We start from the raw sequence: 15,916 nt of genomic DNA on the forward strand, positions 1-15,916 counted from the left end.
GTGTCAACATTAGTCATTAAGGTTTAAATAAAAAAAAAAAAAAAAAGCGGGAGGCCTCTGGTGATTTACAGCTTTTCTCCAGAGCTAAATGGCAGGTACAGCTACCACTTCGGAAGAGGAAAGGCAGGGGGCAGCTGGTTGTCTGTGACCCCCCGTGGGGGGCCCAAGCCTCTGCGAGCCTCCTCAGTTTGGGTTCAGGCGGCTCGGGCGCCCCTCGGCCCCGCCCCTCGGCCCCGCCCCTCGCCGGGCCGTCACAACCGCGGCACCGCCCTAGCTCTGCCCTTGCGCAGGCGCGGGGCGGCCATGTCGGCCGCCGTGGAGCGGCGGCTGGCCAGCTTCCGCGCCGCCCGCGGTAGCGGCAGCGCCTCGCCGCGTCCCGCGGAGCCGCCGGGAAAGGCCGCGGCTCCGGAGGCCGCCGAGGGACAGCGGGCCGCTGCGGCGGGCCCGGGCGGCGGCGCCCAGGTGAGCGCCGGGATGGGCGGGGGCGTGTGGCGGCGGGTGGGTGCCTGACGCCGCGTCTCGCTGCTGCCTCCACAGGCCCGGCCCGGCGGGGCGGCGGCGGCGGCTCCGGTGTGGGCGCGTCCGCTGCTGCTGAAGGTGCTGCTGTGGGCGGTGCTGCTGGCGCTGTTTGCGGAGCTGGAGCTGGGGCTGCCCTACTTCGTCCTCTCCCTGCTCTACTGGATGTACGCCGGCACCCGCGGGCCCGCCGAGCGGCGGCGGGGCGAGCTGAGCGCCTACTCCGTCTTCAACCCTGGCTGCGCCGCCATCGCCGGGACCCTGACGGCCGAGCAGCTGGAGCGGGAGCTGCATTACCGGCCCGCCGCCGGGAGGTAGCGACCGGCCCGCCGGGGACAGCCGCTTTGCGGGGCGGCCCCCGCTGCCTCCGCCCGCCCGGACCGCGGACCCGAGCAGGGGCTGGCGGAGGAGGAGAAGGGAGCTACTGCTATGCAAAACGCCGCTTGCGCCTTACTCCTGGCCCGGTTTCCCCGGGCGCGGTCCGGTCCCGAATAAAGCGGTAGCAAAGCGCGGGCTGTGGTCTCGTTTGCTGGGGGGGCCGGGGCCGGGCAGCTGGCGGCAAACCCACGGGCGGCCGCTTTCCCCCTCAGCTGCTGAATTTCAGCCGCTGATGCCCTTTGCCACTGGTAACAGCAGGGCCGGTGTTTGACTACACCTTCCGTAGAGGCCAACTGCTTTTCTTCCCAGCCCTGGCTAGAATCCTCTTTGTGAAGAAAAGACGTGAAGCACTATCCGTATACCTAAAATAGGCGGCTGCTGTTGCTGTTTGCACTTGTGTGTTTCACCTAACACAAACATCTGATTTTGATGCAAGTTCCCTGTTCACTTCATATTACAGCTTTCATAGTTTGCAGTGTAAGCAAAAAAGATTTATTATTATTCTTGGCAGGTGATACACATTTTTCTTTAACCATCATTTTGAAAAAATTTAGAGTGAGTGTGCAGCAGACTTGGAAATGCAAGAGGCCCTCAGGCAGAAGGGGCTTTACCCTGTCATTGGATTCACTCCTTTTACCACAGCACAGCTGATGAGGCTTCTCACCATCATCCCACAGACTGTCAGGTGCACTTCTTGTATGATTCACTGGTATTTTTAATATATAGGTCATTGCCTTAAAACAAATCATTAATATAAAGCCCTAGTGAAGAGCAGCTGGTAGAGCTTCTGCCTATCAGGACTGAGCTGAGAAGAAAAGTCACAAATTGGTCTCTCAGATCCTGTTTGATGTTGCCTTTTATAATTTAAGTTACACAGAGTGTTCAGCCCTGACTTGCCCTGTGTTCTGTCATTGGTTGGGGAAACAAAAGAAGGTGTCCTTTATTGAGTGTAATTGGTCTGGAAGGAGAACATAAGGTTAAAGCACAAGTAAGATGTTTAACACTGCTAAGCATCTCTCAGTAGCTTCTAGTTAGCTTCTAGTATTGGTTTCTTGTATAAATTTCAAATGCTTCTAAGCCAAGCACAGAATTTTTGGATTCGTACATATCCCACCATCCTCTGGTAAAAACCCCTCAGAATTTTTGCTGCTCTTACTGATTCCTTTTGACTCTATGCAAATAACACGCTGTGTTTTGGTTTTGCTTAACATCGCCTCTGCGGGTTCAAAGGCCTTTCTGTAGTGGGCATGGAGTTGCAAATAGAAAGCGTTGTTTCTTTGGGAGAACCATGAACTGTGAGTCTTTCCATTCTTAGAAAGTGTTCTTCTAATTACAGAGTAAGAAGTAGTCAGGTAGTACTTGAAGTAAATACACCAGTAAGTGACAGAATTTTGTGAGTTGAAACTTTATTCACAAGGATAAAAATAAACATAAGTGTAATGTTTACGGGGAGTTGATAATCTGACATCTTGTACAGTTAAGATTCTGTGGGTGGTTTTTAAAACAAGGAAATGCATGCAAATAAATATTAAATATAAGGTAACATCCATGAAATGATAAAACTTTATAGCAGCAGTGCTGGAAATAAAGTTTTCATTTGCTATAAACTCTAGTTATGTTATGTCCAGGTGAATTTATAGACTCTTCTATTTAATGCTTCATGAAACAAGTTACCACAATAAGTGAGCATGAAGCTGAAAGGCACAAGAAATAAAAATTCATACAGTTCATCTGTTCCAGTGCTTTCTGTTCCTTTGCTTATTTCATGCTACTCAAATAAATGCACATTATAAATTCTGAAATAGAGATGGCATGAATAACAACAAGGCTTGTAAAAGGTTTTACTGAAGTACATAAAGTACGATGGAGAAATTGGTGTTTAGGCCTTGCTGAAAGTATTTCTCAAAATACACTATTACTGTAATGCTGCTTTGGTGTCAATTACTTTCACTGAGTTGTTCCCTCAGTACTTAGAGGGGATTTAAAAAGGTTTGAAGAAGTGAGAGCTTAACCAGAGAGGGAAAAAAAAAAATCCCACCACAACCCTCTGCTTGGCTAAGATCTCGCTTTGTCATCTTATTTTTCTCTTGGGTTCTACCAAGGCAGAAGTTACAAAGGTAAGTTTGATACCTGGTGCTGGAGCTATTCTCGTGGGCCCAAAGCCCTCCGTTCTGAAGTGCCTAGGAGGGGCAAAAAGAGCCTGGTAACTCAAAAGCATGTCAAACTCGTGAAAGAATCTTGTGACAGCAACTAAGTATAGGTTTATTACCACACATGTAAATACTCTCTATTCCTATGTCCTCTTTCACTTGTTACATATATTTTATCCAGCATAATAGTGAATTAAAACACTTCCATAACTTCCTGTGGTCAAAGCAAAACTATCATCTTGCTAAAAGCTGCACAAGTAGCAGAAACTTTTTCTCCCAGGTTTGCACACAACTAAGTAGGGCCCTGGAAAACTAGCACCTGCTCTTGAATATTCATGAGTGAAATTATTCCCTCCAGTGTGCATTATCATACAGCTGGAAGTGTCATCTGTCGTCATGCTGCCTTTTCACCTGCCAGCGGCTAACTTTATGAGTCTTTTCCTATTCAAAGCACTTAAGGGTAGATGTTAAATAGAAACATCAAGCATACTCTCCATGTACAGGAAGCTAATTAATTAAATAGCAGGACAGCACTTAACATACGCATGTAGTAGTCAGGTATTGTATTGATGGTCACACAGCATAGAAGCTAGTGATTAAAGTTGCAGAAGAACCTGAGGTGCTTCATTCCAAGGTCAGCTCTGCAACCGATGTTGGGAAGGGATGGCCTGGAAATGGCCCGCGTAGAAGCCAGCATGCTGAACGTGCGTAAGCCAGCCTGAGAACTGTGGTGGATTTCTACAAATGTGTCTGACTGCCCCCCTGGGGCTCAGTTACAAGCATGATCGCAGAAGAAGGTAACCCATCCTCTCTAATTCAATTCTAACCTGATGACTGCAGAAGTAATCCACCCTGTTGGCAATCTGGATTGTAATACAATGATTAAATCATCCCATGCAAAGCAATCTAGCTTCAGGCAGGAAAGATGCTGAATTACATCCCAGAATATCCAGCCCACTTTCTGGGCAATGGGGGATGTGAATGCAAGTGCAAAGAGACCTGAAAAGCAGGTTTTTTTTAATCTCTGCTGAGTAGTCTTAACTGCTACGCCATGGAAGTTACTTATTACAAGAAGGCTATGGACAGGGATATTCTCAGAGCTAGTCTTTGGCACTTTGCCTCTTTGTTGTAAAGGGAGCCCGAATATCTAAGCTCAGTAAAGATATGTAAAGCTTGTTATTAAGTGATGCAATGGGTCACGTCCTGCTTGTAAAGGTACCTCTGGTTTTTTCCCCCAGCAACTCTTGTAAACGTCGGGGAGGGTAACGTAATTAGCAGCGTAGGTGCATTCACTGCAAGAGCCCTCGCCGTTTTAAGCAAACAGGCAAAAGCCCGTTGGGTTTGGGGGGGATTTTTGGAATCCGGCTGCGGGCGGGCAGGCTGTGGAGGCAGGGGAGGCGGCGGGGGCGGGGGCGGCGGCGGGAGCTGTCCTCCGTGCTGAACCCGCAGCCTCCCGCCCGGGCGCAGCGCCGCGCCCCGCGGCCGTCCCCGCTCTGCAGAAAAGGAGCAAGGCTGGAGGAGGCACAAAAGCGAACCCACGCTGCGAACCCACCGCATCTGCTCCAAAGAGGTGAAGTCTGGTAAGACCAGCTGCGCCCACAAGCCGACTTCTGTGTGTTTGCACCCACAAGAAGCAGAGTATAGCTTGGAAAGAAAATGTCCTCTTGAAGCACAACTCATTATCCTGTCCCTCTTAACACCCGTGTGCCAACTGGAGAGGCAGAGTACCGTATAAAAATAGAAGGGCTGTGCGTTCAGGGGATATTTTCATCCGTGTCAATAGAGATAACACACACCTATTAATAGCAGAAGAGGCCCCTACCAGATATGGGGTTTGGTTTATTTTTTTCAAGTGAAGCTTAAAAAGAGCATTCAGAAATGTACACCACGCTACCTGCTGTATTGATAGATCTTCAGGATGATGCTGTTCACCTACCCAGAAAACAGGTAAGCATATTTTCAACTTCAGCTTTGGGGAACTCTTACTACACAACTGATTCTTCCCTAAAACACAAGTTGTGTCCCACTAAGTTCTTTTTTCCTAAACTGGTGGTAGCACCTTACCCTATCCCCACAAAAGTCTAAATGTATTTTTTGGCAATAATCATATTCTGTATCCTTGTAATTTAATCAGTCGATCACTCCGCTCGCCCACTCAACAGTAATAAGCCATTGACCCTGTGGTTTCAGACCGGATCAATGCTATGCTTAAGTTTTGGACACCTGGAGGCCTTGTGTGCAAATAGGAAGAAACTCTTTTAACTTACTTTAGACGTGATCAATTTTTCCTCTGATGTGTTGATTACATTAGCAGATTGTTTTCCCTAGAAACCTTTGTCCAACAGCCTGCAGGCAATGAGCAGCATATGCTTAAGTTTCTTGCTGGAGATGGCATACTTAAGCCACTTGCTTGGGTATTTAAGGGTTTTCAGGTATATTATACAGTTCATTGTTCTCAGTCTAATTCACCTGCAGAAATCTTAGCTGAACGTGGCCTGACAAGTGGCAGCGTAGACACTACTGCCTACCGTGCCTCCACTACTGATGCTGTTGGCTGGACACTTCAGAGGTTTCATACTGCTGTCTCTCTGGACATACAAATGTTCCAATCTCCAGCGCTCCCAGCTTTTCCGAAACTCCATCTGAACCTAACAAACAGAAGCAAAGGAGGAAACAAAATGAATGAATGTAGAACTAATCAGATCTTTAAACGACTCCATTAGAAAAGAGCAAGGAAAAAATAAAGATACCATACTACTGAGAAAAGCTGGAAATGCTTTAAACCTGCAGCATTATTGCCTCAGATTATCCAATTATCTCATTAGTCCATTGTAGGGTATTCCATATTTAAAATAATGACAGCATTCACCTTTACTTGTAGAAATAAAGCTCTTCTATGCACCAGGAAATCTTATCTTCATTATTTTATTCTAAATTGTATTCAGCTGCAGTACTGAATGTATTCTATGCCCTACCAGTACTAACAATTAAGTTGATTTTACATATCAGCCATGAAATGACTGAAAAGACTGGCTTCCTGCTCAATACTGTCACCACAGGTATTCTTAAGAGTACTGTTTTAACTTCTGGTTTGATTTAAACAGTATTATGTCTTGGATTATTTTTGTTCATTGAATATTTATGGGGTTTTTTATTCCATACAAAAATGAAGATTTATTCAGGTTTGAAGAAACAACAATTAAGCACATTAAAGGCTGTACTTCCCCCCCCCCCCCCCCCCCCCTTTTTAAATAGCGATAAAAGCTACAAAATGTGCTCATCCAGTCACAGGTTCTGGGTTAAACTGTGTAACCTCTGTATTCATTTGGAAGTTTATCCAGGGTCTTGTAACTGCTAAACAAGAACAGAATTTAGATCTTCCTGTTCCATGGGCAAAGTTCTTGCCGCTTGCCTGAAGTAAGAACCTCCATTAGCTTTTAACACATAAGGCAGAGGACATAAAATTGAACCTTTTTTAGTCTAGAAAAAGGCAGGAGTGCAACAACAGTAATCAATTCATTACGGTGTGTACTTCAGCCTGGAAGTAAGTTCACTGTAGGTGGGTCACTCAAGTGAGCCTTCTCTGGAGAGTTCTGTTTTGTTTCCTTGTAGGGTCCGGTACTGACCACCAAGAGACTAAACAGGTTGATGGCAGTTCCAGTGCAGGTTTGTCATCGTACCCAGGCTGCTGAAACCTTCATACTCTGAGGGAAACTTCCTAGGGAACCAGCTGCTGTATGTCTGTCTTCTCTGCTTGTTCATTGTGAAATACTGAACCTGGGAGGTAGCCCTAAAAAGGAGCAAAGCCTTACAGAAGCAATTGTCTTCCCTTGGTGGTTACCTCTAGCAGGGCTTGTCAGCTCTGGGCTACAGCCCTTGTACTGAATGCCATCCTGGTGGGAACCAGCTGCATCTCTGCGTTTCTGACAACAGAATCTATCCTTCCAGCATCACAACCAAATGGGACAGACAGAAACATGCTGAGATAGAAGCTTGTATTTTACCGTGATAACTGGGTCGCTGTGTCAAAAGCTGCACAAAGACACCAGAAAAAGAGAATGTATCTGGGATAGCTTGGCATAGAAGAATGAGGGAGAACAGCCTGACAAAGAGGGAAAAGGAAACAGTGAAATGCAGGGACCATACTGTTTGCAGGAGAATTGACCGTATTACCACCCCAGTACTTGGTACCTTTTGTGGGCATGGAAAACAGCTGGTTTAATAGGCAGCACTGGGAAAAAGCAGTTGTAGACATTTACAGGCAGATCCTGAAAGAAAGGATGAACATACTTCCTGACAGAGTAAGTCAATGAGCAATAGAAATGGGTATGTTAGAATCGGCCAAAGGGAGGAAATGAGTCTTCAATCTAGCTGGACATGACAGGCTGTATCCTAGAGCTATGATACAAATAGCCTGCAAAATCGAGATGAAGTGAATGGGAAGACTTGAACAAAAGACTATATCGGAGATGATGTCTTAGAAATGGATCTGAATGACAGACTATTAGTTTTCTCTCCAGAGGTTAGGAAAAGGGTAAAGAGCAGCTCTGCTGTCTGTGTTGAATTGAGTTTTTGCCTAGATGGCTGTGAATGTATGACTGAGGGAACAGGTTAAGATTTCCTTTGTAAAGAGGCAGTTCTTGAGCACAGAAGTAGATCTAGAGATCTTTCAGCAAAATAATTAGCCTAGTAATTTTCATGTGTGGATAAGATTTCCCAGAAACAAGCTATACAGGGAAAAGGGAACCAAGAACAAAGCTCCCATGAGAAAGGGGAAGAAGGAAAATTTTTATGTAGAGTATTTTGAAAGAGAAAGGGAAAGGGTATGAGAACTTGGAAAAGACTGTCATCGAGGTTAAAGGTGGAGAAGACTTCTCACAGAGAGCAGCCGATTGAGCTTAATGCAGCCAATAGGCAAGGATATTGAGAGTGTGGCAATGAATCTGGAATCTGATTACAAAAAAGTTAAACTTTGGCCAAAAAAACATCTCAACAAATCATAATGAAAGGAAAGTAGGTCTGAAATGGGATGCAATGGAGCTGGTGGGGGAGTTCAATGGATAGTCTGTATAGAGAATGAAAAGAAATGCAAATAAAAAGGGAAGATTGGGCAGTAATTAGAAAAATTCAGGAGTCCTGGAGTCAGGACAGATTCTTTAAGGTAGAAGAGAGTGAAGTATACTTCCATTGTGATAGGAAGGAGGCAAAAAGGAGAAGGAAGACTACAGAGAATGAAACCTGAACCAGCTTAAACGAATTCTGGCAGAAAGAGGCAACATCTCTGTGGTTTAGAATATTTGTCATAGAAAGCAACACTAACTGCAGAAAACCTGGTTGTATTAAGCCCAGCCCATTTTGCAAAGAGCATCGGTGATAACAGGCAATCTGCTGAGACCCTGCTGTTGGCTTCAGAGCAATATCAGAGAAAATCCAGAATCTTTCAGGTAAAATACGACTGAAATATGAACATATTTTAATGTTTTTCCGTAAGTAGATATTAGAAAAGGACATTAATATCACTTCTAGCTCCATTTCTACTTTTGATCTGGCACCAGGACTTGCAAAAAACTTTCATTCTGTAAGGTTAAGGAAAAAGAAAAGGAGTCAATGAGTCACACACAAAAATAAAAATATAGACCATATTGCAAACAAGGATAGTCTTCGGGCACGTATAGTCTGTCAGAAGAAAAACAGTTTCTCATTTAGTTTAGGAAAAATTTCTCATATAGTTTAGGAAAGAAATAGAAGAGACTTGACCTAATCAAACTCTTTACATGGCTTTATTTTATCGATGCTGATGACTGGGCTTGGCAAAATCCTTCTCCCTTCTTTTAACAAGAGTTGGAACAAGCAAAATAATTCATCCTCAATTCTCTGTCAGCTTTCTGTGAAGCTGAGCATATTGTGGTTAGATTTTATGAATTACATTACAAAGGCAAGAGAACTATAGCAACAAGAGATTTGGAGGATGTCTAAAAAATGTAAGTAGGCTACTTCACAGTAAGTTCCCTCAAATGAAACAAGCCTATCTGTTTCAGGGTTTATAATAAAGTTTGGGCTACGATGTAACTGTGCCCTTGTATCACATAGAGGAAATTATTGGCCATTACTTATGAGAGGCCTGGCTGCAGCTGCACAGGGGATGTACGAGTAAAGGCCAAAGTGAATCAGAAGAAATACATGATGCACCAGCAGACAGTGTTGCATTTCAGGATTAAAGTACACCTGTAAAGCTGTACAAGGGATTTGAAAAAAATACTCTCTAATTCATGCTTGAGCAAAGCCTGCTGCTACCCACCTCTCACTTCTGTAAGCAGTACAATTAACAGATTCACTTAAGCAAAATCTTACCCACAAGCTACAAAAGTGAACAGTCTCCTGCAGGGCTTAATTCAGGATGCTTGCTGCTTTCTGTTGACTCCAGCCTGGCTATAATGACACAAATAGAACATTTTTCCATTGATTCCAATTCCTTGATGAGGCCTAGCTCTCAATAGGTGTTCTTGAATTACCATGTCATGTTTAAAAGTAGATTTAGCACGAGTGTAAAGCACATTGATGTGCATTAAACTTAATAACGTGCTGCCAAATTAGTAGTGTTTGCTTCCCTTGCAAACCTGGCTGCTGAATGAATGAATAATAATAATCACTTAGAAGGTAACATGAGAGATTCCTGCAATACTGAAACAGAACAATACTCTTTCCCCCAACAGGGCTGAGATTCAGCAGAAGCCATAGAAGATGGTACTTGCAATCAATTAACTCAAAGCCCTAGCTACATTTCTTCTGGGCCTGGGGGAGAGCTCACCACTCTCCATGAAGTTCAGTTGGAATGGGAGAGCGATGATGTCTTCAAGTACCTGGGCCACAGCGAAACCAGATGAAACCAAACGAAACCAAACTGTATGGGCATTAACCAAGGGGACTCTCCAACCTCACCAGCCAGCTGAGCTGAGTTCTCAGAATAAAACAGGCTCTACTCGCACATTCACCAAAACAAGCAAATAAGAAGCACTACGAGACAGATTAAGAGCAGCAGCTATGATTCTTATTAAAAGAAAAGCTCCAGCAGTGCAAACTATATAATTGCAAGCAAGACAACTTGCAAGACTTCATGTCTACAAATAGTGGCCCTAAATTATACTGCCTGAATTCCTTCCAACAACATTTGTCTGAGGAGTTATCCTGTGTAGCTGTACAGAGGAGGGTCTGTAAAAAAAGTAAAAGTCCTGAACAAGGCCAATTTAGCAGTTCAAGATGATTTTCAATTTCCTTTTTCTATAGTGGATGCTGATAAGGCAAATTGGAACAACTAGTATCTCTCTTACCTCATTATTGATGAAACAGTACAGAATTGCAACCATCAGCCCCTGAAATCAACAAAAAACAGAACAGCAGTGAGCAGAGCAATTCCCTCACTGTGCCAAACAAACTTGCAGAGGGCTCAAGGCTCCACACTGGCATGTCTCATGTAAGACTGAAAGACAGAGACAATCGGTGGCCCCTGTCAGCTCTGATGGCAGAGGAGAGGTTTGACCAAACTATGTCTCAAAGCACACAGTCTTAGGTAAAAGGACTTACTGTTTCCTTCAACCTGTTATTTTTTTCTAAAGATTCCTTTCCCCTTCTTTTTCCTTACCTGGTTTGAAGTTATAAACACTTCGTAAGTGAACAATTCACAGTGATCTTAAATACAGCTCTGTGCTTGATAAACAGGGCATGAGTGGGTGAGCAGGGAAACTAGAAGAATAATGATTCCCTTAGACAAGGAGACTCTTTTGAAATGGCCTTACCTAAGGCAACAGCTAAATAAAAATCACAGTAAACCTACATCCTCCTCACATGCAGTTACAGCTGTAGGCAGGTACCTTTCACAGCACAGATTTTCCAAGGAGTATCAAAAACACTGGAGAAAGCACAAAATTTGCTTTCAGCAATGCCATTATACAATTACAGGAAATCACAGACAATTTCATTATTGCCTTGAGGTGTCCCATAGGAAGTAGATATTAATATGTGGATAGGAATATCAGTTTATTGTGGTAAATTTAAAGACATAAAAAACAAGAGTATGTGACACTAATATCTAAGTTGGCTATTAAAAATTAGTCCTCATACTTTCCCCTCCACTGTCATAATCCTTTAATATGCAGTGCTAAATTGAGAAATATAAAGAACAGGGAACATGCAATGAATGAAAGAGAAAGCAGGTCCTCAAACAGCAGTTAAAAAAAAATCTTATCTGCATGGGCACAGCGTGAGTACTACCTGGAAAGAGGCAAAGGAGAGTTCAGTAAAAAGCTTCACAAAGCGCAGCATCCCTCTGGCATGCTCATCAGTAATAAAGGCAAAGATGACCTCATGGGTCCCCAGCAGTGGGATCAAAGTCAACGTAGACTTGGCCAGCCTAAGATCACAAAGAAAGAAGAAAACAATGCCACTGAGTAGGTCACTGTTGATCCCAATGATCACCGGGAGTCACTGTTTCTGCATTCTGCTTCTGACATATTGTCAACTTCAGTAAGTCACTGCACCACTTTGTGTCACAAGGTCCTCCTCCAGAGGCTGCAGAAAAAAAAAATAATCCTCAAAATAACCTTAGTAGGTTTCAACATGTTTTAACTGCCCCTGCCACTCCACTGCAGACCACTTCATGCTGAGAGCAAAGCTCTGTATTCAGCTACTTGGCTGTATTTCACCTGGAAAATCTTCCAAACTCAGGAGGAGGCCATGTGCTTTCTTGTACCTGAGATGTCTTCTTGTGTATCCTTTTCCCCATCTGTAAGTGGGAAAGATGACCAAAACCTACCTTGTCGATGGCCTGAAAGGAATAATCTATCAATAATGGAATCTTCTAAAAATATCTTGGCAAAGGGAAGAGTACCTGCTATTTCTTCCCACCTCTGTGGGAAGGTTAAATCTTTAAAACATTGTAACTAACTGTAACCACACAACACTGTAAAAGCAGTTAAACTGTCTTAAAGTGAGCATTGACTCCATGATTTAAACTGCAAGTTCAAAGACACAGCTAGCAAAGGAAAGAAGACAAACCAACCTGAAATAAAACATTTTTCACCTGTGAGAGAGCAATGCTCAGGGATGCAACTACAGGAAAACATTCACAAGAATGGTCCTTAACTCTCTTTTGATAGACATACGTGCTAGCCACCCAACAGGATAATGAAAGATGCCCGAGCCTCACATGGGAGTTTACAGGGCTATCCTGGGCCACAGAACCTATCAACGCTTCACAACAACCTGTCTTGAGACAATTCAGTAGATATAAAAATCACTCAACTAGCAGGGCTGTCAGTACTTAGTAGATCTTGTTGTGCCCTAGGGCTGTTGGCTGCTATTCTGAATCATGTAATCATTCAGGTTGGAAGGGACTGCTGGAAGTCTCTGGTCCAACTCCAGTTCACAGCAGGTTACTCAGGGCTGTGTCCAGCCAAGTTTTGAATATCTCCAAGGTCCTCCACAGCCCCTCTGGGCCTCTCTTCCAGTGTCAGACCACTCTCACTGTGAATTTTTTTCGCCTCTGACATGCAATTGGAATTTCTCCTGCTATAACTTGTGACCTCTGCCCCTTGTCCTTCCACTGTGCACCTCTGAAAATACTCCAGTTCCATCTTCTATATAACCACCATTAGGTAGCTGAAGACTGCAATTAAATCCTTGCTTAGTCTTCTGTTCTCCAGACTGAATAAACCGAGTTTTCAGCACCTCCTGTGTCACCTGGTCCAGCCACTGAACTAGCTTGGTGCAAAACTGATGCAAGTCCCGTGGGGCTTGGAGGGACAGGACACAACATCTTTCTTGTACTGGGGAGCCTCAACGTGGACACCAGAAGCAGTCTCTCAAGTGCTGCATGGAGGGGATTGGTCACTCCCCTTGACCTGCAGGCTGTGCTCTTGCTAGTGCAGCCCCGTATGCAGTCAGCCTGTGCTGTCACAAGGGCACACTGCTGAATCATGTTCAACTTGTTGTCCTCCAGCATCCCTGGGTCTTCTGTAAAGTTGCTCTCTCCCCAGTCAGTGCCCATCCTGTACTGCTGCATGGGGTTATTACATATCAAGTGCAAGGCTCCTGTCAGCCCATCCACTGGCCTGCCAATGTCCTTGATACACAAGGACCAAAGGATGGTGAATCAAAGCAACTACTGAAATTAAACTGTTTACACATACAGGTAAGCAGAAATGCAGATCTCCAGTGGACCTAGGCAGACCACTGCCTCAGGGGGCTTGTTTAAATGAGCAGCTTACCAGCAAGTCTTGTGATGGAGGCTCTGCTCTACCACTACCTGCCTGAGATAGAGGTAGAAGCGGGAGGCTGATGCTGAATTGGCTCTGGAGACACCGCCTGGGTAAAAAAAGGGAGTTGTATAGGTGTATAGCAATCCCCTAGCTTATTTAATGAATGCTAATTGTTCTAGATGGGATACTTGGAGAGCTCTGCCTTAAACAGGAAGCCATGCAAAGTCCTATGAAAAGGCTTCCTGGGTAATTAAGACCTCCCTAAAGAAAATCTTTTCCCTGAGCAAGGGGAGAAGTTTCTCCACAACACTCCTTCTATAGAGAAAAGGGATTTGCTGCCATACTGAACAGTGAGTTCTCTCTCTTGGTCAAATGAACGGGCAACAGGAGAGAGAGGAAGGAAAGGTTGGCCTGAGAGCAAAACACTTTTCTCCTTTCTATACACAAACATATCTAAGATAGTGACTTTCCAGGGCACCTAGACTGGTCCTTGTTTAAAATAGCATATTCCAACATAGCCATTCTGTCTTTCCTCCACCCCAAGTCTTTTCCAGTGTCTTTGAGAAGAAAAGAAGGGGGCAAAAATTCTGATACAGGAATCTCTGACTAGTAGTCTTGTTATTATCAGAAGCATACCAATGAACTGAACTCTTTTGGGGAAAAGACTTCCCCAAAGCTTCTGGCTATAACCACCAACCTCCAGATGGACCACCAAGACTATAATCTTCATCAGTGAAGAGGGCTCTGTTGACGGATAAATCCTTTTCTGATAAAGCCTTTCTGTTTACACAGCAGATTTTTGAACACGCAACATGAAGAAATGAATGAACATGTACCTTTGAGAAATTGCTCACCTGCATCAAATCTTCCTGCTTCTTGCAGAAGTCTTGAGGGCAAGGGGTTTCTCCCTTGACAGGGTAAATTTACAGTCTGACTTTTAAATGGCTTCAAGCCATCAGAACCAGAAAATCCCCCCCTTCCACCACCACAAATTTTACCCTGGCAAATAAAGGTCATATATATTAAAAAAAGAAAAAAGCAGTAGGCATGAGAGCAAAGCCTACAGCTCATTAAAATGAGTCATTTTCTCTGCTTTGAGCTCTAAACACACATTAGGATTTCCAAAATTTCATGTGAGGTAAAGAAGGTAGGTAAGATACAAGGCAAGTCTCTACTCTGATGAGAATACACCAAAATACATGCTGTGTGTAGCTTAGAAGGGTGCAGCATTGAAATACCCAACTTTAAACTAGCTAAGTCAACTGCCAGCAGCTGTCCAGCTACCACAACATGCAGTTCCACACTGGTTAATTCAATAGCTAACTTACTATTTGTACATTATTTTTCAGACTGCAATACAAAAGTAATCTCCCAGATGCAGAAATTAAGGATGTGACCATGAATCTTAGCAAGGTGATTAAATAACAGGAAGAATACAGACACAGACAGGGTGAAGCCTGCAAAATAAAAATTGAACATTTATGTGATAACCCTGACATCTCTCTTGAAACATCCTATGCATTCAAGATTGAAAGTTTGTCCCAATAACAATAGACAAGAAAAACAAGGAGCAACACTCAAAATGACCCCTGTCTTGATCTTCATTGAAGTTAAAGCTTTTATTTCTATCACTCATATTATTTTTTTTCAAATTAGGATAGGATAGAATAGGATAGGATTAGAATATTCCTGTTGGAAGGGACCTACAATGATCATCTAGTCCAACTGCCTGACCACTTCAGGGCTGACAAAAAATTAAAGCATGTTATTAAGGGCATTGTCCAAGTGCCTTTTAAACACTTGACAGGCTTGGGGCATCGACCACCTCTCTAGAAAGCCTGTGCCAGTGTTTGAGCACCCTCTCGGTAATGAAATGCTTCCTAATGTCCAGTCTAAACCCCCACTGGTGCAGCTTTAAGCCATTCCCAGGCATTCTATCACTGGACACCAGTGAGATCAGCACCTCCCTCTCCACTTCCCCTCCTCAGGAAGCTGTAGAGAGCAATGAGGTCACCCTTCAGCCTCCTTTTCTCCAAACCAGACAAGCCCAAAGTCCTTAGCCGCCCCTCATAGAGCATTCCTTCCAGCCCTTCCACCAGCTTTGTTACTCTCCTCTGGATGCATTCAAGGACCTTAACATCCAGTACTTGCATACGCTGTAAGTATTTTAAAAATATCTGCTTAATTAATATTCATCCAGTATTATGGAAGAGTTATGTAAAGTGACAAACTCAAAGATCAAGCCTTCTGTTTATCTATAACACTATCTATACCAATGCGTGACACCACACCTGTGCATTACTCAAGGCCTGTGACGTTTAACCACCTTTGTCAACCCACTCCTTTCATGTACCTCCTTCTCTACTACCATTTCGATGGGCACGAAAAGTGTCAGACCACCATATGACATACCTGCATTTTATGTCAGTTTTGCACATCAGATTAGCCTGTAGTTTGGAGATGATGATGCATATAACTCTGATAAAGATCAGGAAATTTACCTGGAAAAATGAAAGAAGGATTTATATCATCATCAAGAAACACATGTGCATAAGTGTTAAAAAAAGCTGGTTTGTGTATGCATGTGTAGGTCCCTGTGCATCCTGCTACTCTGCAGCT

General features: G+C 43.9%; 2 protein-coding genes across 4 annotated transcripts in view; one reads left to right on the top strand and one right to left on the bottom strand.

Moving 5' to 3' along the window:
- Window positions 1–297: 297 nt before the first annotated feature.
- On the top strand, window positions 298–1,026 carry SAYSD1 (SAYSVFN motif domain containing 1). The gene is made up of 2 exons (XM_087776735.1): window positions 298–462; window positions 538–1,026. The coding sequence occupies exons 1-2, from the start codon at window positions 304–306 to the stop codon at window positions 832–834; spliced, it is 456 nt and encodes a 151-aa protein (XP_087632861.1). The 5' UTR covers window positions 298–303; the 3' UTR covers window positions 835–1,026.
- A 149-nt stretch (window positions 1,027–1,175) lies between these two features.
- Window positions 1,176–15,916, bottom strand: part of GLP1R (glucagon like peptide 1 receptor) — a 91,462-nt gene continuing 76,721 nt past the window's right edge. For all 3 annotated transcript variants that reach the window (XM_087776732.1, XM_087776733.1, XM_087776734.1), the window contains 4 exons: window positions 15,710–15,798; window positions 11,313–11,451; window positions 10,373–10,414; window positions 1,176–5,692 (listed from right to left, as the gene is read on the bottom strand). In XM_087776732.1, coding sequence (XP_087632858.1) covers window positions 5,525–5,692; window positions 10,373–10,414; window positions 11,313–11,451; window positions 15,710–15,798 — 438 coding nt within the window. In that variant the 3' untranslated portion in view covers window positions 1,176–5,524. The remainder of the gene's footprint in view (window positions 5,693–10,372; window positions 10,415–11,312; window positions 11,452–15,709; window positions 15,799–15,916) is intronic.

Source organism: Nipponia nippon, unplaced genomic scaffold (assembly GCF_047370975.1).
Source record: "Nipponia nippon isolate SJK-2023a ecotype South Korea unplaced genomic scaffold, ASM4737097v1 scaffold_4, whole genome shotgun sequence".
In the NCBI taxonomy this organism is placed as follows: Eukaryota; Metazoa; Chordata; class Aves; order Pelecaniformes; family Threskiornithidae; genus Nipponia; species Nipponia nippon.